This window comes from Schistocerca gregaria, chromosome 2 (genome assembly GCF_023897955.1).
Source record: "Schistocerca gregaria isolate iqSchGreg1 chromosome 2, iqSchGreg1.2, whole genome shotgun sequence".
NCBI classification, from domain to species: Eukaryota; Metazoa; Arthropoda; class Insecta; order Orthoptera; family Acrididae; genus Schistocerca; species Schistocerca gregaria.
The window spans coordinates 638,224,091-638,249,987 of NC_064921.1; the positions used below are offsets into that span (position 1 = coordinate 638,224,091).

Consider the following 25,897-nt stretch of genomic DNA (forward strand, 5'->3'; position numbering starts at 1 on the left):
TTTAGGGAGAAAACTAAGGGTTACATCTGCAAAATAGGCTGAATGTTGCACCAGTGCATGAGAGGGGAAATTGATTTTTTTGCACTGCTCAGCTCTTTTTGTGGGCAGGAGTTGTCTTGATGAAAAATAATCTTTTTATGTAGAGTATGCCGCATTCCAAAATTTGGTATTCATTGTGATCAAGAGATAAGAATAATTTCCCTCTTATTTACTTGTTTCCAAGCACTCAATTTACAAATTACACTAGCCAACAGTGAAAATGTACCTGAGGTGAATTAAATGTATGGTAAGTATATTGACCATGGTGATAATAAAAACAACAATGAAAAGCTCAAATTATCTCTCATTTCCAAGTTATAGGGGGTGCATGTGGTTATAACTACATTTTACCAGCATTCACTGTCAATCCCTACACATATAGGCTGCAAAATCCTGCTGATGGTAGACAGGGTGATGAAGTTTCAGGCAAAAATAGCTGTGCATATTGTGTCACTATTTTTAGTCCAGGCTCGTAGCAACAAGGGATGCAGAAGAGGAAGAGAGGAGCAGAGCATGGTTCATTTAAGCGTATTTTCAGTCTGTTACAAACTGTGTTCTATTAGTGTGCTGTGAGAAGCGCAGTTATGCTTGTTGTCATGGTGAATCCTGTGGTTCAATATGCCTTGCAAATGAACAACCAGTGCTGGCTATTTCTGCTACATTTGCAGACAGGCTACATTGAAATCGCAAAGGAGGCCAATAATGCCATATATTAGGAAGGCTTTTACAGAGTGTGCTTTGGCTGTGAAATGAGGGGCTTCATGTGTTGCATATCTTGCGTTTTGCATCTTCATTTGTGATTGAATCATAAAAGATATTAAATGGGCTATGTTATGTCCATCATCTGGTGAGAACCCTCAAACCATATAAATGAGTGTTACTTTTGTATAATAAATCCATTAACACATGGTATTTCCAAGAAGAAAAAGTTCCCCTTGACATATTATCCTTCCATACCATCGGCTATGTGCCCATGGTTTCATGGAGATGGATGGTCTGTTCCTGTCCCAACTGTGATTGTGACAACAGCAGTAGTGAAACTAGTACGGCACTGTCATCTTCAAAACCTAGTTTTTCAAAAGATCCTGATTTTGTGTGTAATGATGAGCATACAGTGATTCAAACAATAACCAAGTGTGAGCTGAATAACCTAGTGAATGATCTGGAATTGCCGAAAGGTAAAGCTACACTGCAGCCATCAAGACAACAGCGGAATTGTCTTGATGAGACAGTAAATGTGACTACATTCCTTAACCACCTTGTGCCATTCCTTCTATTTTCCAAAAGTTAAAAGAACTTGGTATTTAATAGTGATGTACAGTGACTAATGGCAGCTATGGGCATTGACTATAAATGTGATCAGTGGTGGTTGTTTATAGATGCTTCCAAAGTAAGTCTCAAGCATGTGCTACTGTATAATGGTAATGTGTTACCATTGTTTCCGATTACGTGAAAAAGACATATGATAGCATGAAATGATTGTTACTGCATAGGCTACAACACGACCACACGAAACTCCATTGCTTTCTGTGCCTCTGGATAGCTGCACCAAGCACTTCATTATAAAAACAATACTTGGCCTAAGCTTTGATCACTTGAACAAAGTTACCACAATGTTATGCATGAAGCACTTGTCACGTGAAAGAACATAATTCTCTTTGCTAAATATAATTAAGGCATTGGACAAAATGGAAGAAGCACTTCTCTGTTTGTGAGAGAAATTTCCACATTTTAGTGAGGCAAAAGTAAAAGATGGGATTTTCGTTAGTCCCCAGATATGCACACTGTACAAAGATGAACATTTCTACACCATCCTGACAGAGGATGAAAAGTTAGCTTGGGATGCCTTTGTTCATGTGTCAACAACCTTTCTAGGAAATAAGAGGGCAGAAAACTATAAGGATATTGTGGCAAATCTTGTGCACTGCTACAATAGACTGTGGTGCGACATGTCCTTAAAGTTACATCTCCTAGGTTTGCACTTAAGACTACTTTCCTGACAACTGTGGTGTTGTAACTGATGAGTACAGAGAATACTTCCACCAGATGATGAAGTGAGATACTGGAGAAAGTGGGGTGCATCAATATTAGCCAATTACTGCTGGACACTAACCAGAGATCCACCAGCAGAAAAGTACAAACATGAGGGAAAGCTGTTGGGTCTGAAATGACCTTCCTCCAAGGGATAATGCCAAGGAAAGAAAGTCTTACAGAGGCCATAACATAAAGTTACCATAACTTCAAATTGAGAGTTAATCTTGCATTTTCATTACCAGCACACAAGGGAACATAAAGATTTGCTGAAACAAAAAGTAAAATTTTGTTGGCTAGTGTACCTGAGCAGTCGTAAAAGAGTAATGTTAGGTTTTTTTTTCTAACAATGAAATTATCTCAGGTTTTGTGCTTCCATCTTCAGCCAGCTTATTGCAACTAGTATGTAAGTTTTGGGATTTTTTGTTTGTTTGTTTATTTGCAACATGCACCATTACAACTTTTTTATAATAATACATGTCTGCAGTGTGAGTGTGTGTGTGTGTGTTTGTGTGCGTGTTTGTGTGCGTGTTTGTGACACGATGATGATAGAAGGGACAGGAAGGAAGTGGGTGAAACCTAATGCAGGCACATAACCTACTCCTCGTGAATAGCACCAAGTGGGGCCGCCAAGCTTAACATTGCCATCTGACGGATGGATCACCATCAACAGTCTCTCATGCTCTCATTTCCTGAAACAATGTGGAGAGGTTTGATATTAAACCAGGATACCGGTGCAAAGTTTGGTGATCAGGAACTCTACACCACCACCTCTTCTCCCCTTACCAGCCAAATACTGGCAGTGAAAATTTTTTCATCCATCAGGATTCAAACCAGCTTTAGCAACTTCTGCCATGGAGGCAGCTAAGTTTTTGGATGTGTTTGCAAATTGAAGTCTTATCCACAATAACCAAAATAATAAAGAATTACACAACATCTGTTGTATTCTTGTGAAAATGACATGAATATTTTAAATGTATAGCTGTTCATTGCCAATGTTATCAAACCCTTTTTCATATTATGCCATGTCAAGCAGTAAAGCTTAATAAAGACTGCAAAACAAAAGCCACTGTCTTCACCGATTTACAACAATCCTTTTCAGGAATACGATGAGACCATTGCAAGTACGTTGAAATACAAAGTATTTCACTTGATAATTGGAAATATTTAATGTCTCCTGCACTCTGATATACTGTATCTCATGTACTTTTTGAAGACATTACACTTTCCGAAATCTTGGATACTCAACAAGGCTGATGTGCCAAATTTAAAACTTGACAGTTTATTTCTTAATGCCAGATAATAGAAAACATTACCCACAGACTTTCAAGTCTACGCGTATAGCATGAAATTCTCTTTAGCAAATAATTCAGTATTAATATGATAACTGCTTTCTGATTTTGAATTTATAAATATCAATTCACACTTTTTAATGATGTAGGAAAAAATATATTGCCACTTACCATAGAGATGACATGTTAAGTTGCAGATAGGCACAATTAAAAGACACTTCCTCACAAGCTCTCGGCCACAGCCTTCATCAGAAAGAGAAACACTCACTGTTCACTCAAGCAAGCACACCTCACTCACACAGGATCGCCAACTCTGACAGCTTGGGCCAGAATGCAACTATCACGTAGGGTGGAAGTAGCAACCTGGAGGGGGCAGTGAAGAGGAAGGGATAGCAGCACTTGGATGGTGTGAGAGAGGAGTGCTGTCAGGGAGAGTATGCAGAGACTGGAATGCCAACAGACACAGTTTCAGTGATGTGGGGAAAACCAAGCAAGAAAGGAGAGGATGAGGGAAAGATGGAATGTTGCATTAGCAGACGGCAGGAGACGAGAATGGGGAGGAGGTGACAGGACAGAGGAGGTGGAAACTGTTGGGTGGAGGGTGTGGAGATAGTATGTTACTGTAGGTTGAAGCACGATAATTATGGGAGTGGAGAATGCATTGTAAGGAACAGCTGATGGTCTCCATGCTTCACTATCCAAACCATCTGGATCCTTGCCTCCACCCCCAGCTTTTCTGAATCGCGCAGATGGGAGTTATTCTTACAACACATTCTTCTCTCTGGTAATTATTCTGGTCTCAACCTATGGTAACATACAGTCCTCACGCCCTCCAACCAACAGTTTTCACCTCATCTGTCCTATTATCTCCTCTGTATTCCCGTCTCCCACCCTCTTTGTTTGCCATCCTCTGCCAACACACCTGCCCATCTTTCTCCACTCCTCTCCTTTTTTTGTTCTGTTTTCCCCACTTTCCCATCCCATATCCTCCTGATGCTGCACCTCTTGTCATTCCAGTCTTTACACGCTCCACCAGACAGTGCTCCTCTCTCCCTCCACCTGTACACTGCCATCCCCTCCCCACCCCCTCCCAATTGCTGCTTCCATCCTGTGTGATAAGTTGCATTGTGACCCAAGCTGCTGAAGTGGGCAGTCATGTTTGCTTGAGGAGTGCTTGGTTGTGTGGATAAATGGCGGGTGTTTCTCTTTCTTTTTCTGATGAAGGATGGCTGAAAGCTTGTGTTTAAATGTCTGTGAACTGTGCCCATCCAGAACTTAATGTGTCATCTTCCCATTGTTCGATTAACACTTTTTGTTGAAGGACTTTTCCTTTTGTCTCCATCAATCTTCTGACTGGTTTGATGTAGCCTGGCTCGAATTCCAGTCCTGTGCCAACCATCATTGCTTCTTCGATGAACAGATTGGACAGTAGGTGTGAAAGACTACATCCCTGTCTTACAGCCTTTTAAATTCGAGCACTTCATTCTTGGTCACTCCTCTTATTATTCCCTCTTGGCTCTTGAACATACTGTATATTACTGATCTGTCCCTGTAACTCACCCTTATCTTTCACAGAATTTCGAACATCTTGCACCATTTTACATTTTCAAATGTTTTTTTCAGGTCAACATATCCTATGAATGTGTCTTGATTTTTCTTCAGTTTTGCTTCCATTATCATCCTCAATGTCAGAATAACCTCCCTGGTACCTTTAACTTTCCTGAAGCCAAATTGATTGTTATCTCGAACATCCTCAATTTTCTTTTCTATTCTTCTGTACACTATTCTTGCCAGCAACTTGGAGGTATGAACTGTTAACCCGATTGTGTGATAATTCTCACACTTGTCAGCTCTTGCAGTCTTCAGAACTGTGGGGATGACATTTTTCAGTAAATCAGAGTGTGTCGCCAGACTCGTACATTCTGCACACCAACATGAATTATTATTTTGTTGCCACTTCCCCAGTGATTTTAGAAATTCTGATCAAGTTTTATCTATTCCTTCTGCTTTATTTGATCTTAAGTCCTCCAAAGCTATTTAAAATTCTGATTCTGCTACTGGATCCACTATCTCTTCTAAATCGACTCCTGTTTCTTCTTCTATCACAACCAACAAATCTTACTCTTCATAGAGGCTTTCTATGTACTCTTTCCACCTATTTGCTCTCTCCTCTGCATTGAACAGTGGAATTGCTATTACATTCTCAATGTTACCGCCCTTGCTTTTAGAGCCACCTAAGGTTGTTTTTACTCCACTGCATGCTCAGTCAGTCCTTCCGACATTCATTTCTTTTTCAATTTCTTCACCTTTTTTATGCAGACCTTTCGTCTTAGCTACCCTGCACTTCCTATTTATTTCATTCCTCAGTGACTCATATTTCTGTCTCCCTGAACATTTTTGTGCTTTCTTCTGTCATCAATCAACTGAAGTATTTCTGTTGTTACCCATGGTTTCTTGGCAGTTACCTTCTTTGTACCTATGTTCTTCTTTCCAACTTCTGTGATTGTCCTTTTCAGAGATGTGCATTCTTCTCCAACTGTACTGCCTACTGAGCTATTCCTTATTGCTGTATCAATAGCCTTAGAGAATTTCAAGCGTATCTTCAATTCTTTGCATATTGATTCTCCCTGACTAATGTCTTAAGCTGCAGCCTACTCTTCATCATTACTACAACGTGATCTGAATCTATACCTGCTCCTGGGTATGCCTTACAATCCAGTATCTGATTTCGAAATCTCTGTCTGACCACGATGTGATCTAACTGAAATCCTCCCGTACCCCCCCCCCCCCCCCGCCTTTTCCAATTATACATCCTCATTTTGTGATTCTTAAACAGAGTATTCACTGTTACTAGCTTAAATTTATTACAGAACTCAACTGGTGTTTCTCCTCTCTCATTCCTTACCTAAGCCCATGCTCTCCTGTAACCTTGTCTTCTATTCCTTCCCCTAAAACTACATTCCAGTCCCCCATGACTATTAGATTTTCATCTCCCTTTATGTACTGTATTACCCTTCCAATATCCTCAAATACTTTCTCTATTGCTTTGTATTCGGTTTGCGACGTTGCACGTATATCTGAACTATTGTTGTCGGTGTTGGTTTGCTGCCATTCTGATAAGAACAACCCTATCACTGAACTGTATACAGTAACAAACTTTTTGGCCTACCTTCCTATTCATAATGAATCCTAGTCCTGTCATGTCATTTTCTACTGTCGTTGATATCACCCTACATTCATCTGACCAGAAATCCATCTCTTCTTTCCATTTAACTTCACTGATCCCTACTATATCTAGATTGAGCCTTTACATTTTTCTTTTCAGATTTTATAGCTTCCCTACCACATTGGTGACTTTCAGAACATTATCCTTTTGTTGGTTATTCAATATTTTTCTCAGTCACCTCTCCCTTGGTAGTCCCCTCCCAGACATCCGAATGGGGGACTACTCCAGAATTTTTGCCAATGGAGACATGATCATTACACTTTTTCAATTACAGGCCAAGTTCCCTTGGATACACATTATCTGTCTTTAATGCAGTGGTATCCATTGTCTTCTGCATCCTCATACCGTTGATCATTGCTGATTCTTCTGCCTTTATGGGCAGTTTCCCAACCTTAGAGAGGGTGCCCTGAACCTCTTTCCCCTCCCGCCACCATATTTGACAATGCCGTTGGTAGAAAGATGGTGACTTCTTACGCCGGAAATCTTCGGCCACCAATGTCAATAATTGATCAACATTTAAGCGGTGGTATGTCTAAACCCTGGGGCCGAGGTAATTTTGATTACTAATCAAAGACATTACCACTAGGTTACAGATGGACACCAATTAACTGCTCTTTAGCTCCTATTTGATTACATCATGCACAGACACCGTACTCAATATATCAAACATATCAGTACATTGTCTTTCAGTCGTAATATGTAGTCTGTATACTACGGCTGAAAGCAAGGGGAAACTACAGCCGTAATTTTTCCCGAGGGCATGCAGTTTTACTGCATGGTTAACTGATGATGGCATCCTCTTGGGTAAAATATTCCGGAGGTAAAATAGTCCCCCATTCGGATCTCCGGGCGGGGACTACTCAAGAGGACGTCATTATCAGGAGAAAGAAAACTGGCATTCTACGTATCGGAGCGTGGAATGTCAGATCCCTTAATCGGACAGGCAGGTTAGAAAATTTAAAAAGGGAAATGGATAGGTTAAAGTTAGATATAGTAGGAATTAGTGAAGTTCGGTGGCAGGAGGATCAAGACTTCTGGTCAGGTGAATATAGGGTTGTAAATACAAAATCAAGTAGGGGTAATGAAGGAGTAGGTTTAATAATGAATTAAAAAATAGGAGTGCGGGTAAGCTACTACAAAAAGCATAGTGAACGTATTATAGTGGCCAAGAAAGACACGAAGCTCACACCTACTACAGTAGTACAAGTTTATATGCCAACTAGCTCTGCAGATGATGAAGAAATTGATGAAATGTATGATGAGATAAAAGAAATTATTCAGGTAGTGAAGAGGGACGAAAATTTAATAGTCATGGGCGACAGGAATTCGGTAGTAGGAAAAGGGAGAGAAGGAAACGTAGTAGGTGAATATGGACTGGGGCAAAGAAATGAAAGAGGAAGCCGCCTGGTAGAATTTTGTACAGAGCGCAACTTTATCATAGCTAACACTTGGTTCAAGAACCATAAAAGAAGGCTCTATACATGGAAGAAGCCTGGAGATACTGACAGGTTTCAGGTAGATTATATAATGGTAAGACAGAGATTTAGGAACCAGGTTTTAAATCGTAGGACATTTCCAGGGGCAGATGTGGATTCTGACCACAATCTATTGGTTATGCACTGTAGATTAAAACTGAAATACTTGAAAAAAGGTGGGAGTTTAAGGAGATGGGACCTGGATAAACCGACTAAACCAGAGGTTGTACAGAGTTTCAGGGACAGCATAAGGGAACAATTGACAGGAATGGGAGAAAGAAATACAGTAGAAGACGAATGGGTAACTCTGAGGGATGAAGTAGTGAAGGCAGCAGAGGATCAAGTAGGTAAAAAGACGAGGGCTAGTAGAAATCCTTGGGTAGCAGAAGAAATATTGAATTTAATTGATGAAAGGAGGAAATATAAAAATGCAGTAAATGAAGCAGGCAAGCAGGAATACAAACGTCTCAAAAATAAGATTGACAGGAAGTGCAAAATGGCTAAGCAGGCATGGCTAGAGGACAAATGTAAGGATGTAGAGGCTTATCTCAGTAGGAGTAAGATAGATACTGCCTACAGGAAAATTAAATAGACCTTTGGAGAAAAGAGAACCACTTGTATGAACATCAAGAGCTCAGATGGAAACCCAGTTCTAACCAAAGAAGGGAAAGCAGAAAGGTGGAAGGAGTATATAGAGGGTCTATACAAGGGCGATGTACTTGAGGTCAATATTATGGAAATGGAAGAGGATGTAGATGAAGATGAAATGGGAGATACGATACTGCATGAAGAGTTTGACAGAGCACTGAAAGACCTGAGTCGAAACAAGGCCCCGCGAGTAGACAACATTCCATTGGAACTACTGACGGCCTTGGGAGAGCCAGTCCTGACAAAACTCTACCATCTGGTGAGCATAATGTATGCAACAGCCGAAATTCCCTCAGACTTCAAGAAGAATATAATAATTCCAATCCCAAAGAAAGCAGGAGTTGACAGATGTGAAAATTACCGAACTATCAGTTTAATAAGTCACAGTTGGAAAATACTAATGCGAATTCTTTACAGACGAATGGAAAAACTAGTAGAAGCCGACTTCGGGGAAGATCAGTTTGGATTCCGAAGAGATATTGGAACACATGAGGCAATACTGACCCTACGACTTATCTTACAAGCTAGATTAAGGAAGGGCAAATCTACGTTTCTAGCATTTGTAGACTTAGAGAAATCTTTTGACAACGTTGACTGCAATACTCTCTTTCAAATTCTAAAGGTGGCAGGGGTAAAATACAGAGAGCGAAAGGCTATTTACAATTTGTACAGGAACCAGATGGCAGTTATAACAGTCGATGAGCATGAAAGGGAAGCAGTGGTTGGGAAGGGAGTGAGACAGGGTTGTAGCCTCTCCCCGATGTTATTCAATCTGTATATTGAGCAAGCAGTAAAGGAAACATAAGAAAAATTCAGATAGGAATTAATATCCATGGAGAAGAAATAAAAACTTTGAGGTTTACCGATGACATTGTAATTCTGTCAGAGACAGCAAAGGAGCTGGAAGAGCAGTTGAACGGAATGGATAGGATCTTGCAAGGAAGATATAAGATGAACACCAACAAAAGCAAAACGAGGATAATGGAATGCAGTCGAATTAAATCGGGTGCTGCTGAGGGAATTGGATTAGGAAATGAGACACTTAAAGTAGTAAAGGAGTTTTGCTATTTGGGGAGCAAAACAACTGATGATGGTCGAAGTAGAGAGGATATCACATCTAGACTGGCAATGGCAAGGAAAGCGTTTCTGAAGAAGAGAAATTTGTTAACATCGAGTATAGATTTAATTGTCAGGAAGTCGTTTCTGGAAGTATTTGTATGGAGTGTAGCCATGTATGGAAGTGAAACGTGGACAATAAATAGTTCGGACAAGAAGAGAGTAGAAGCTTTCGAAATGTGGTGCTACAGAAGAATGTGGTGGAATGAGGAGGTATTGAATAGGATTGGGGAGAAGAGAAGTTTGTGGCACAACTTGACTAGAAGAAGGGATCGGTTGGTAGGACTTGTCCTGAGGCATCAAGGGATCACAAATTTAGCATTGGAGGGCAGCGTGGAGGGTAAAAATCATAGAGGGAGACCAAGAGATGAATAACGAAACAGATTCAGGAAGATGTAGGTTGCAGTAAGTACTGGGAGATGAAGGAGCTTGCACAAGATAGATTAGCATGGAGAGCTGCATCACACCAGTCTCAGGACTGAAGGCCACAACAACAACATACTACAATTTGAAACAAATACTTATCAGTACAATGATCAGCAATGTTGTTGTTGTGGTCTTCAGTCCGGAGACTGGTTTGATGCAGCAGTCTATGCTACTCTATCCTGTGCAAGCTTCTTCATCTCCCAGTACCTACTGCAACCTACATCCTTCTGAATCAGTTTAGTGTATTCGTTTCTTGGTCTCCCTCTACAATTTTTACCCTCCACGCTGCCCTGCAATACCAAATTGGTGATCCCTTGATGCCTCAGAACATGTCCTACCAACTGATCCCTTATTCTAGTCAAGATGTGCCACAAATTGCTCTTCTCTCCAATTCTGTTCAATACCTCCTCATTACTTAAGTGATCTACCCACCTAATCTTCAGCATTCTTCTGTAGCACCACATTTCAAAAACTTCTTTTCTCTTCTTGTCCAACTATTTGTCATCCATGTTTCACTTCCATACATGGCTACACTCCATACAAATACTTTCAGAAACGACTTCCAGACAATTAAATCTATACTCAATGTTAACAAATTTCTCTTCTTCAGAAACGCTTTCCTTGTCATTGGCAGTCTACATTTTATATCCTCTCTACTTCGACCATCATCAGTTATTTTACTCCCTAAATAGCAAAACTCCTTTACAACTTTAAGTGTCTCATTTCCTAATCCAATTCCCTCAGCAGCAACCGATTTAATTCGACTACATTCCATTATCCTCGTTTTGCTTTTGTTGGTGTCCATCTTATATCTTCATTTCAAGATCCTATCCATTCCGTTCAACTGCTCTTCCAGCTCCTTTGCTGTCTCTGACAGAATTACAATGTCATCGGTAAACCTCAAAGTTTTTATTTCTTCTCCATGGATTTTAATTCCTATCTGAATTTTTCTTTTGTTTCCTTTACTGCTTGCTAAATATACATATTGAATAACATCGGGGATAGGCTACAACCCTGTCTGACTACCTTCCCAACCACTGCTTCCCTTTAGTGCCCCTCATCTCTTATTACTGCCATCTGGTTCCTGTACAAATTGTAAATAGCCTTTCACTCCCTGTATTTTACCCCTGCCACTACCAGAATTAGAAAGAGAATATTCCAGTCAACATTGACAAAAGCTTTCTCTAAGTTTACAAGTGCTAGAAATGTAGGTTTGTCTTTCCTTGATCTATCTTCTAAGGTAAGTTGTAGGGTCGGTATTGCTTCACGTGTTCCAACATTTCTACAGAATCCAAACTGATCTTCCCAAAGGTCAGCTTCTACCAGTTTTTCCATTCTTCTTAAAGAATTCGTATTGGTATTTTGCAGCCATGGCTTATTAAACTGATAGTTCGGTAATTTTCACATCTGTCAACACCTGATTTCTTCGGGATTGGAATTACTATATTAGTCTTGAAGTCTGAGGGTATTTCGCCTGTCTCATACATTTTGTTCACCAGATGGTACAGTTTTGTCAGGACTGGCTCTCCCAAGGCTGTCAGTAGTTCCAATGGAATGTTGTCTACTCGCGGGGCCTTGTTTCGACTCAGGTGTTTCAGTGCTCTGTCAAACTCTTCACACAGTATCGTATCTCCCATTTCATCTTCATCTACATCCTCTTCCATTTCCATAATATTGTCCTCAAGTACATCGCCCTTGTATAGACCCTCTATATACTCCTTCCACCTTTCTGCTTTCCCTTCTTTGCTTAGAACTGGGTTTCCATCTGAGCTCTCGATATTCCTACAAGTGGCTCTCTTTTCTCCAAGGGTCTCTTTAATTTTCCTGTAGGCAGTATCTATCTTACCCCTACTGAGATAAGCCTCTACATCCTTACATTTGTCCTCTAGCCATGCCTGCTTAGCCATTTTGCACTTCCTGTCGATCTTATTTTTGAGACGTTTGTATCCCTTCTTGCCTGCTTCATGTACTGCATTTTTATATTTTCTCCTTTCATCAATTAAATTCAATATATCTTCTGTTACCCACGGATTTCTACTAGCCCTCGTCTACTTGATCCTCTGCTGCCTTCACTATTTCATCTCTCAAAGCTAACCATTCTTCTTCTACTGTATTTCTTTCCCCCGTTCCTGTCAATCATTACCTAATGCTCTCTCTGAAACTCTCTGCAACCTCTGGTTTAGTCAGTTTATCCAGGTCCCATCTCCTTACATTTCTACCATTTTGCAGTTTTAGTCTAGAGTTCATTACCAATAAATTGTGGTCCAAGTCCACATATGGCCCTGGAAATATCTTACTATTTAAAACCTGGTTCCTAAATCTCTGTCTTACCATTATATAATTTATCTTAAACCTTCTAGTATCTCTAGGCCTCTTCCATGTATACAACCTTCTTTCATGATTCTGGAACGAAGTGTTACCTATGATTAAGTTATGCTCTGTGCAAAATTCTACCAGGCGGTTTCCTCTTTCATTCGTTAACCCCATTCCATATTCACCTAATACATTTCCGTCTCTTCCTTTTCCTACTACCGAATTCCAGTCACCCATGACTATTAAATTTTCGTCTCCCTTCACTATCTGAATAATTTCTTTTCTCTCATCATACATTTCATCAATCTCTTCATCATCTGCGAAGCTAGTTGGCACATAAACTTGTACTACTGTGGTAGGTGTGGGCTTCGTATCTATCTCGGCTTCAGCAATATTACATACATTTATCTGATTTTTCTGTTATTATTAATATGTTAAAGCCACCAAGAATAGCCACATGTTTGCTTGTAGAGAATGGTTCACATGGGTGAGAACGTTTGTTTCCACTCAGCCCTTGTGCGGTCAAATGAGGAGTTGCTTGAATAAATAAACAGTGATATCACCAGGTTTCATCTACTGGAAATAACAAGCTAACCTCATGTCCAGTGATCATAGATCACTCCTCTTACTGCCTTGTAGGCAGCAGCTGGCTAGTTGGAACAGGCCTAAGGCATAATCTATGAGGGAGGTTTATTTTTGTTAAGTACATAACCTTCAACATACAACTTTATGTGGTACACTTGCCTCTGGAGGTGAAGTTGCTCATGCATGCCTGTGCAGTGGTGGAGGTACATCAGTTCAGATCCTGGTGATGGGTTGAAACTATCACTGCTAGTATTTGGCTGGCAAGAGGAGGGGATGGTGGCATAAAGCTCCTGATCACCAGTCTTTCCATCAATATCCTGTATTAAATTACAAGCCTCACTGCAGTCTCTCATGAAGTGAGACCTTATGACACTGTTGATGATGACCCCATAAGTTGGATGGGGACGTCAATTTGAGAAGAGTCACCCAAGTTGTCAGATCATTGTATCAGGGAAATATCTAATGATCTTCTCAGTATCCACATTCTACATTTCCACACATGCAGTAAGTGCTCAGCAGTTCTAGGTGTGGGGCACCATTTGATACCATATAATCCAACTGGAATCACCACTGTATCATGTAACTTTGATTTTAGGTAGACAGGCACCTTCTTATTACAGATAATATCTGAAAGGCATTTAGGTCGCTTTGATTTTGCTCATGCATCCTCATTCACATAGCTGTCACTCTGTAGTCGAGAACCTAGACATTAGAATCTGCCCACTTCATTAATAGGAGCTTCATTAATTTATATAGTTCAAAGAGATGGAGTCATTTCTAGGTACTGAGTCTTGTGGACGTTCAAATGGAGACCAAATATTTGTAGATGATAATATCCTATCTGGATTTGAGTTTCAACATCTTCCCCAGTATCTGTCACAAGCATCACATTATCAGCTTATAGGGTTGTCCACGGTACACACTTCTGTAGGTCTTGCATTATAGTATCCACTAGAGTAACAGAGCAGCACAGGGACAGCCAAACCTTGATGAGTGCCAACTATCACAGATAAGCTGTCCACTAGTCCTGCAGTGCATCACACCAGGCTGCTGATGTTTTTATACAGCATCTTTACCCACTTTATAAAAATTTCAAAAACTTACTGATTGCAAAGAGAATACCAAATCATCTGATATTGTGCTCAATCAAATGCCTTTTTGAGATCAAGAAAGGCAAGATGCTCTTTTTTTGTGGAATTCTTTCATCATTTCGCATGCAGCAAAAAAATGCATCTATCATGCCGAATCCCTTCACAAACCCACACTGATTTATTGAGAGCTGGACTATGTTCCACTGCCTGTCATCAGGGATACATTCGAATATCTTGATGATGCGGGAGATGAGTTGGATTGGGCAGTGGTTATCTCAGCCAACAGTGCCATATGGCACTTACATTCCGTTTACTTCATTTAACTGTTTCATAATCTACATTGTAGAATTCATGTTTACACTAAGTAGTCCTTCAGCAGCTTGGGCATGCATTTTCACTTGTAATTTTCTGTAATCTCTTCAGTATATATCTTATTAGTCATACATGTAGGTATTGAGGGATTTTCTCAAAAATACTCAGTCTGTTTCACAGCTGGTTTTGTCACGTCAATGGCAACTAGTATTTTTTTCTTGTATTATATCTTTAATTACTGAAACCATTGTTTCATGTCTGCACATAGTGAGAAATGCCAGTGCTTTGGAGAATCCGAAGGCATATGTAGAATGGTCCTAATACCTCACTCTCTCTTTTCTTTTCTTTTTTTTTAGCTTCATTACAATGTAATTCCACAAGGTTCAAAATGAATATAATACACTGTACAGAGGTCATCTGCAACCATCTTTTGCAAGATCTTCCATAATTTCAGATTACACCAAAAATTGTCTACCTGTAATCTCAACTGTAGTTCAGTATCTAATGTAACTGCATCAATTAGATTAGATTCAGTTCTCATTCCATAGACCCAAAAAATGAGATGATTCTCATGGCTGTGGAACATGTCAAAGTATAACATACAAAACATAAAACATCTGGATATAATGCGTACTACTCTGGTCATTTTTCCGGGGGTTGTAAAATAGATGAATTCATAGCAGTAAACTGGAACCACTAATATTTACAGAATTAATATGCTGTCAGAATGAACACTGTTATGCACTTTTAATAAATTTATCAGGCACAAAATACTTAATCTTGACTGTTGTGACCAGGTGCTGTCAAAACTGAGATCTAACAGATATTTTTACTTAAGCTGGTCTAACAGTCCCCGTTAAGATATGCATCTATAGAGTAGGAGGAGTTGCCACTCAAAAAGGTTTTTAAACTCATTTTAAACCATGCTTTATCTGAAAGTATGTTTTTAATGGTTACTGGCAATTTATTGAAAATGTGTGTTCCTGAATATTGGACCTGTTTTTGGACCAAGGTAAGTGGTTATGTACATTGTTCTTGTTCCTAGTATTGATAATATGTATTGAGCTATTGGTTGGAAATAGAGATACATTACTTGCAACAAATTTCATTAAGCAATAAATATACTGAGAAGCAGTGGTTAGAATACAAAGTTCCTAGAACAGGTTGCTACATGATGTTCTTGAATTTACACCACAAATGATTCTTATTACATGCTTTTGTCGTCTAAAAACTTTTGCTCAGTTTGTTACTCCAGAATATGATCCCGTATGAATGATAGAATGAAAGTAAGCTAAGTATGCAAGTTTTTTTATATGTATTTATACCTCCTACATCTGATGTCATTCTCACTGTAAATACAGACTTGTTTAAGTGCTTAAGCAATTATGTGATATACCCTTCCCAACTGAATTTGTTATCGAGTTGTAATCCCAGAAACTTAACACTGCCAACCTCTTCGATCTGCATGTCTTCATATGTTATATACATGCTGAAAGGAAATCTCTTACAGGTTCTGAACTGCATATAGTGTGTCTTTTCAAAGTTTAATGATAGTGAAAAATATATCTAAGAACAAAGACGATGTGACTTACCAAACAAAAGTGCTGGCAGGTCGATAGACACACAAACAAACACAAACATACACACAAAATTCTAGCTTTCGCAACCAACGGTTGCTTCTTCAGGAAAAAGGGAAGGAGAGGGAAAGACGAAAGGATGTGGGTTTTAAGGGAGAGGGTAAGGAGTCTCCTAATATTTTCCGGGTATGCAGCCGAATCCCGTTGACATTCTGCCACGATATTTCGGCCCAAAGACGTCCGGCCATCATCAGGTGAGTACACAACTACTGAAGAGCCCAGGTGCAGTCACAGTATTTATGCCGAATTTCGCGCATGCGAAATGTACTGGCATCCTACAGCGCATGCGTCACGTGTTGACATGCACGGCATAGCCGAGTTGTACATGCTGCCATCGGTGGTGAAAGTAAAAGATCATCTAGTCATTGAGTATCGAATGACGTTGTCTATTCCGCTGTGATTGTATAATTTTAATAACAGGATTCCAATTTTTATCCAGTTGAAAGCCGTTGTCACGGTTTATAAGATTATCGGCAAGACATATTTCCACTGATTCCTTGATTACGGAATCCCAAAATCCGGAAACCGCCATGGGGAGCCCTTTGTCCCCTGTGGTAGTTAACCTCTTTATGGAGGCCTTTGAGGAGAAAGCACTTGAGTCTGCTGTCTTAAAGCCTACGGTCTTCTGGCGGTACGTAGATGATACTTTTGTTGTATGGCCTCATGGCAGACAGGAACTGGAGAAATTCCTTCATCATTTAAACTCTTTACATGAGAGCAACAAATTCATGATGGAGATTGAAAAAGATGGCACTTTACCATTTCTAGATGTGCTAGTACGCCGTAAAAATGATGGGTCATTAGGACATTGTGTGTACAGGAAACCGACTCATACAGATCTGTATCTCCAGGCGTCAAGCTGCCACCACCCAGCACAAACGGCCGGTGTTCTTAGTACCTTAATACATCGAGCGTATGTAATATCGGATGATGAAAACCTCCACGCAGAATTAACACTTGCAGACGGTTTTTAAAGAGAATGGCTACACTTCACGCCAAATAAGAAAGGCCATGCGCAACTGTCATAACAAGAAGCAGTGCACTGAGAACGCTGATGACGACTTTAAATCTACTGCGTTTCTTCCATACACCGGGAATGTGTCGTCGAGAATAGGCCGATTACTGAAGAAGAATAAAATCAATGTTATCTTCCGTCCACCAGCAAAGAACCGGGCCCTGGTTGGATCCGTTAAAGACTATTTACAACTGAAGAAAGCAGGCGTCTACAAAATTCCCTGTGAATGTAGCTCTGCATATATTGGCCAGACGACAAGAACTGTCCATGAACGATGTACAGAACATAAAAGATACACCCATCTGCGGCAACCGTCAAAATCGGCAGTAGCAGAGCACTGCATTTCATTGGGACATTCAATGGAATAGAATGGAACAAAAATTTTAGCTCCAGTTTCCGGATTTTGGGATTCCGTAATCAAGGAATCAGTGGAAATATGTCTTGCCAATAATCTTATAAACCGTGACAACTGCTTTCAACTGGATAAAAATGGGAATCCTGTTATTAAAATTATACAAACACAGCGGAATAGACAACGTCATTCGATACTCAATGACTAGATGATCTTTTACTTTCACCACCGAGGGCAGCACGTACAACTCGGCTATGCCGTGCATGTCAACACGTGACGCATGCGCTGTAGGATGCCAGTACATTTCGCATGCGCGAGATTCAGCATAAATACCGCGACTGCACCTGGGCTCTTCAGTAGTTGTGTACTCACCTGATGATGGCCGGACGTCTCTGGGCCGAAATATCGTGGCAGAATGTCGACGGGATCCAGCTGCATACCCGGAAATTATTAGAAGAACAAATACGCCGGGAAAATTTCAGAAGTCACAGGGTAAGGAGTCATTCCAATACCAGGAGCGGAAAGACTTGAAATTAGCAGAGGTTGAGGCCTGGCGGATATCGAGAAGAGAGGATATACTGAAGGGCAAGTTCCCATCTCCGGAGTTCTGACAGGTTGGTGTTAGTGGGAAGTATCCAGATAACTAAGACTGTGTAACACTGTGCCAAGATTAGCTGGCCGTGCACCAAGGCATGTTTAGCCACAGGGTGATCCTCATTACCAACAAACACTGTCTGCCTGTGTCCACTCATGCGAAAGGACAGTTTGTTGCTGGTCATTCCCACATAGAAAGCTTCACAGTGTAGGCAGGTCAGTTAGTAAATCACGTGGGTGCTTTCACACGTGGCTCTGCCTTTGATCGTGTACACCTTCCGGGTTACAGGACTGGAGTAGGTGGTGGTGGGAGGGTGCATGGGACAGGTTTTACACCGGGGCGGTTACAAGGGTAGGAGCCAGAGGGTAGGTAAGAGGTTACGAATGTTAGGTGGACGGCGGAAAGACACTCTTGTGGAGTGGGGAGTATTTAATGAAGGATGGATCTCATTTAAGGGCAGGATTTGAGGAAGTCGTATCCCTGCTGGAGAGCCACATTCAGAGTCTGATCCAGTCCCAGAAAGTATCCTGTCACAAGTGGGGCACTTTTGTGGTTCTTCTGTGGGAGGTTCTGGGTTTGAGGGGATGAGGAAGTGGCTCAGGTTATTTGCTTCTGTACCAGGTCAGGCGGGTAGTTGCGGGATGCGAAAGCTGTTTTCAGGTTGTTGGTGTAATGGTTCAATGATTCCGGACTGGAGCAAATTCGTTTGCCACGAAGACCTAGGCTGCAGGGAAGGGACAGAATGGAAGAAGATAACATACCCCAGAATGTGTCCTCACCCAAATAGTTGAACGCAGATGGAGATGCAAAACCATGACAAGAGATTCAGGAGAACGAATCTAAGGGCACTCATGCACCATGTAAGGCATCCTTCATCTCTGGAAGGCAGGTCAAACCATAGAACGGAACTTGAACTCAGAGCCGAAAAGTGTGAGACTCCTTTTAGTTGCCTCTTATGACAGGCAGGAATACCTCAGGCCTATTCTAATCTTGGACCTGCAGGGGGGCACAGTTTTCTAGTTCTTTTATTATACTATATCTGTAATTGCATCAATAGTCCTTTATACATCTCTTATCTAACACATACACAGCAGATTTTCTTTGACTAGAAGCAACAATTTCTGCAGATTTTCATGTTCAGAAATCATTCTGCATTGGATCAGAATTTTCTCTCACACACAATTTAAGTAATCTATTGAAGAAACAGAGCTGTAGTTGTTCAAGTTCTCCTTGTCACTTTTCTTGTATGCTAGTGCAATTTTTTCTGGAAAAACTCTCCACAAGAAGAGCTTAGCCAACAATATTTGTTATATTCCTTCTCTCACAGATGCTTTATCAGAGAATTTTATTCTTCATGATTTGTGGACATTGCTTATTGTATGATTTTTGTGAGTGTTTCCTTTGAAGAATTCCGAATGGCTGGTCATTCAAGTATCCTTAAGTATGTAGGTCTTTGGTGACTTCTTTCATACTTAAAATTTTGTACAGAATCTATGAAATTGTTGAAATTATTTTTACTTCGTAAGCAAACAAGGTGTTCTCTGTTCTCATTGATTAAATGACATTTCTGTTATTTGCAATCTTTCTTTTCACTATCTGACTTGGGTGATGTTTTAGAGCTCTTGTTTCTTTAACTCATGATGATCTTAGATTGAAATTGGAAAAATTTTAACTTCATAATTGCAGGTATCAAAGTTGATGAAAATATTACCAGTGATTGTGTAGCTTTGACCTGACACTTTCATAGGTGTTATTCTAGATGTGTGCATTTGATATGGTAATAATGCCTCTTAATCAATTTTTTATTTTGTTTCTCATCTACTTCCAATGTTATAATCTCCACATATTAAGGTATTTTTAAAGGAATCTTCAATAAAAGTCTGATAGTTTTTCCAAAAACAATAATTTTCTTCCTCTTATAGAACAGCTACCACAGCAACAACCAACCAGAGAACACACTCCGTCACACCACCTATTTTTTTTCACTGTTGTAACTTTGTTGGAAGATCATCTGTGTAGGTTAAAAACAAGAATTGGACTAGTACTGAAACCAATGGCACTCCATATGTTATGGTCTCCCTTTGTCAGGTTGTTTTCATGCGTGAGATAGACCCTGTTAATGTGACCCTCTGCTTTTTGTTATGTGGGTAAGATACTACCCAAGCAAGAGGGATGCCATTAATGCCATAACATTTTAGTTTGCTTACTGTAACTTTGTGATCTACACAATCAAGTGTTTGGCAAGGTCGCAGAATACTTTTTCTTGTTTAGTTCTGTTAGCACTTTGAGTTACAAATTGCATTTGGCGCTTCAGCTATTGTTATAACCATCTGCCAAAGATAAAGATAAACATGCCTTAAAAAAAAAAAGGGAGGGGGAAATAACTCCTCTCCAGCATCAACTTCAACTCACTTGTACCCAACATGCTCAGTAAGTTGTCTGATATATTCCAGTCTCTGCCTTCCCCTACAGCTCCCTCTAGTAGAATGCAAGTTATTCTTCTTTGTGTTAACACTTGTCCTATCACCCTGCCCTTCCTTCCTGTCAGTGTTTCCCACATATTCTTTTCTTCGCCAATTCTATGGAGAGCCTCCTCATTTCTTATCTTGTAAGTTCATGTAATTTTCAACATCCTTCTATAGCACCATCTCAAATTATTCTTTGGCAGCTTACTCACAGTCCACAATTAATTTCCTTAGAAAGCTGTGTTCCAACCATACATTCTGAGAAATTCCTTCCTTAAATTAAGGCTGGTAATTGAAACTAGTAGACCTCTTTTGGCCAAGAATGACCTCTTTGCCTGTGGTAGTTTGCTCTTCATGTCGTCCTTGTTTTGGGCAACATGATATTCTGCTTCCAAGATACTAGAGTTCCTTCACTGATAGCTTTTTTAATATCAGTTGTGATTTTTTATGTTTGGCTCACAAGCATGTGACGCCACTGACTGGTTAACATCAATAGGGAGCTGACTAACCCTATCACACCATCATCCAGTTGGTTAGTAAAGCACCTCTATTTCCACACTGTGGATAAACAGTACCATGTGCTGTTGCACATCAGATGCATCCAAGTTCATCAGCTTTCTTGGTATTTTCTGCCGTTTAAGTGTTCTGCAGTCATCAGGTATTGTGAACAACTGTTCTGTGTTGGCATAACATTGGTAATAACAGTGCAGCACATCTAAACACAAGATTTGCAATTAAAGGGGTCATCCAAGAACTCGTCTGCTACAAATCTTCCTCCAAATTCGACAGAGTAATGGACAATGTGCCATACCACTCAGTTGTGATGGATAAAGCTCCATCAGTGCAGTAGAGGAAAGTGAATATTTTACTCTGGGCGCAGAGAAATGTTCCATAGGGTAGAGTTGAACATACATGCATACATACAAGGTGGAGTAAATGGAACTTGTAGTGCTGAACTTACTCCTAGACAGACTGGCTGAAGCTAAAGGACACAGTTTAATGAGGCTTCTTCCTCTCTATCGCAATCATTTAAATCTGAGAGAATATAAAGACTAAGGTGAGAAGTAATGTGACAAAAAACAACATGAAGTTTACACTCAGTGAGCTTGAAATGTTGCCAAAAGTATAAATTGCAAATGTTAGCCGGCTAGAGTGACCGAGTGGTTCTAGGTGCTACAGTCTGGAACTGCACGACCGCTACGGTCGCAGGTTTGAATCCTGCTTTGGGCATTGATGTGTGTGATGTCCTTAGGGTAGTTAGATTTAAGTAGTTCTAAGTTCTAGGGGACTGATGACCTCAGAAGTTAAGTCCCTTAGTGCTCAGAGCCATTTGAACCATTTTTGCAAATGTTACACCACAAGACTGATCTCAAGTTGTCAGCCATACCAAGAAAGCAGTTGAGGAGACATTGGTGTTTGAAAGACTGTGACAAGTTTAGAGTAATACATAACTTCTCTTGTTGCCACGTTAAAATCTGTTTTTTTTTTTTTTTTGTCGAAACACAGCAGAGCTTACAAATATTCATTTCACTAACATTCTAATGCCATTGAATTTGCAACAGAATTCTGAAACAGTGTATTATTGAACTAGCACTTAAGAGCAAGCAGATCAATAGTTTATGAACCAGTCCATTCTCAGAACAAGAATAAATGTGTGACTTTTTACTTATATTGTTTCTTGAGTGTGGAGACATACAATATTACTCCAAGTTTAAAGACTAATTCAATATGGTACATTATCTACATTTAATATGCAGCAACATATGACTTAACAAGCACAAACACAAAACTCATAGTGTCCCCTATTTTTCACTGTAAACTGTAAGAATCTCTCACAGTAGTTTAACTAATACTGAAATATGACAATGACTGAGACAGAAGATCAGCTGGCCTGCATGACTTTCTGTTCAGGCAGTCAAGCGGGCCTGCCAGGTTCTAAGCGAAGTAAGCCTGGCATTATTGTCACGTTCTAACATGCTCAGCACACGCTGGCAACTACACTTCCCTTCACTTGTTCCATACTGAACTGCCAAAAGTCACAACTAATTTTAAATACACTATATGCTATCTTGGGATCCCAAATTTTGAGTTTATATAATCTTCCCACAGTGATGATTTACATGCAATTAATTACCAGAAAGTAATGAACAGTGAACACTACATGTGATGACTTAGTTGAGTATTGGAACTTAGTACTTCACATTTTCAGCTAGTAGAATGATCACCTTATGAAGCTACTGTTTGTATGTCTAGCATCAAAGATTATTTAAAACCTATGATCTAGCTGTACTACAATAACAGCAATATTCTATCCACAATACAGGTGTATATGACCTTTGGAGTGTAGACATTAAGGAAAAGACAATCCTCTTCACCCCTATACTTCTGCCGCACCCAGTCTGCATGCGGGGCAACTGCGCCTTCTTCTAGAGCATCTCTTATGCCTGTCCAAGACTCCGGTGGCTGTGGTGGCTTCATGTTATGCAAACAGAATAGTTATGAACAAAGAGTGAAATTGTGTGCATATGATAACTATATCAAATTTTAGAAAGAGCAATTCAGTAAAATAATTATTTTCAGCATAGTTGCCAAAGTTTAAGTGAGTACATAATTAACAGGATAAAAACATTAAATTACAACTTTACAATCGAAAGATAAAGGCGAGTAAAGTTTGGAAAGAAGAGATTATTGTGTCAGTTTGCATCCTTGAACAATGACAGCAAGGAGAAGAGGAAAATCTGGCTAAATGATCACTGCTACAAACTACGAAATAGTGGTATATATTACTGTCTCTGTGGTACAAGGAGGAAGTAGATCCGTTGTACAGTGATTGAACCTTTGTATTATTTGTAACAACAACTTATGTATACTGAAGTAACAAATAGTTTTACTTGTAGAGAGTTTATTGCTGACACTCTTGTAAGCAAGAAACCAAAATAATAACTATTAAAACTTGTGTTTTGACAAACTGTGGAGCAATGAAGAAGAATCTGATCGAGTGATAATCTTATTGAACAATAGCTAGCAATTAAAGTGCCATAATATACTACCAATATATAAGAGAATGGGACAAAATTAGGAGAACAAAGATGACAGTAGATCCTGTGTCCACGTGGAAACAAATATCCTGATTTGCAATTCTGAGGTTCATAACAACTAAGTGGTGGAAGAATCACCCAGAAAAACAAATGTCTGCAGTTCACACACTGTCCCTTGATGCATATGGTGAATGATCTAGACAATCTGCAAGTGGGTGTACTGAGAAGCAGACAGGACATGATGGGAGACGCCACACCTGATGCCGACTGGGAGTGACGGGCTGTTTAAAGGCCAACAAAACGTCCAAAATCGATGAATCTCAACACTGAAGTCGGGAAGAAGACGTATCAGAATTCTGCCCCAAGATGGTGGCTCTGGGCTGCAGCTACTTGGGGTCCAGCCACAAGGCTTTCATTTGCTGCTTGTTTAATCTTAAAATAATGTGCTATTTTCAAAATATTGTCCAAGGAAGGGTAGTCTAGTTCAAGACATGCAGTGTGTACTTCTGGGTTTCAAGCCAACTGAACCACATCTCAAATCAAAGAATTGGCATACAAAATTTTTCAAGCAGGGTTTTTGCAAGTGAAGTCGCAATGTTGATTCAGTCCTTGCAAATCCAACACCCATCAGTGGAATGGCTGACAAGGTTGCTTGTTGTATCGATAAAACTCAAGACACAATGCGACCCCATGGAATCTTTGTGAATAATAATTTTATAGCAACAGACACATCTCCTTGAACGTAAGTGTGACAGGATTTGAGAGTAGAACTACCTTCTTTAATAGAAAAATTCTCGGGGGAAGACCGAGAAAGGAAGAATGACCATTGGAGTGCATCATTTGAAATCCACAAAGTGGCCAAGTGCTGTGTCCCAATCCTCTTTAGCAATGTTAAACCGTGGGTAGTACATGAGTGGGCTGTTCTTTGCCTGGAAACTGCCCACAGATTGTTTCTGTTGGGAACTCTCAATCTGAAGGCAATCCATAAAAGGTGTATTTCCTGATGGAGCAAGTCAGTTTGCTGCTGTTGCTGTTGTTGTTGTTGAAACTGCTATTGGAATCACTGATGTAACTGCTGCTGCAGGTACAGCTGTTGCCGTTTCAAAAGTTGCACAAGCTTTGTGTCCATGGGACACTGCTAATCTTTTACCTCACAGCCAAGTATAGTGACCAGATCTGAGTTAGACTGGGAACAACTCAAGAACCTGCAGAGGTTGGCCAACTGGTCGAGGGTATCAACAGCAAGTGTCCACAGAGTAAACAAGTGGGCAACAGTGAGAGAAAGACAGACAATGGTGATGGCACTGTTGAATAACAAGTGCAACGATTAAACCAAAATTGAAAAGCCTAAGATGCAGTGAATCCCAACTTGCAGTGAGATCAATACAACACAGTGAAATCATAACTGATGGATTGAACAGCTGCACTGCTGGCTTTAAAAAGCAGCTATGGGCACTGATAGGCCAGCAGGATGAACATGTCTCCACAGCCAGTGCTGCAATGGCAATAGCAGTGCTCACAGATTATAGTACTGCCATCTGGTGACTGTCATTGAGGTCCGACCAGTTGGCTCTCAAATTCACTGGGCCAGGAGACCACGTAAAGAAAGCTCACAAAGCTGTAAATACAACAACATTTTATTAAATTTTTTACGTGACTGGAATGAAATGAAATGATCGTACGGCACTGTTGACCGGGAGGCTCCATTCGGAGACTTTCACCTACTTTCAAGTTCTTGTAGACAGTACTAAAGTGAGGAAATTTCACTTTTTATAATGTTTAATGTTCTAGAGTTTCTACAGCATGAGGGAGGGGTAGGATGGGGGTCGGGGATAAGGGCAGTGATTGAGTGAGTGAGTGAGTGAGTGAGTGAGTGAGTGAGTGAGTGAGTGAGTGAGTGAGTGAGAGAGAGAGAGAGAGAGAGAGAGAGAGAGAGAGAGAGAGAGAGAGCACACACGTGCGCGCACGCATGCACACAGAGTCCCTGATCCCTTCCCTGCTCCCATCCCAGTACTAAAACACTTTCACTTCTACCCACACACCCACTGGTCTTTTTTACCTCTCCTTTTTATAATATTGTCTTTTTTAAATAAAAATATTGTATTATACCTGCCATGTCTGATATGATAGATTAGACCACATTAATTCAATATGGAACACTGTCATAAAAGAGAGAGAGAGAGAGAGAGAGAGAGAGAGAGAGAGAGAGAGAGAGAGAGAGAGAGAGGAGAGAGAGAGAGA

General features: G+C 40.2%; 1 protein-coding gene across 2 annotated transcripts in view; it reads right to left on the reverse strand.

Moving 5' to 3' along the window:
• LOC126334678 (juvenile hormone esterase-like) overlaps nt 1-25,897 on the reverse strand; it is a 98,317-nt gene that overhangs the window by 34,470 nt on the left and 37,950 nt on the right. For both annotated transcript variants that reach the window (XM_049997151.1, XM_049997152.1), the window contains exon 4: nt 22,953-23,090. In XM_049997151.1, the coding sequence (XP_049853108.1) occupies nt 22,953-23,090 (138 nt within the window). The remainder of the gene's footprint in view (nt 1-22,952; nt 23,091-25,897) is intronic.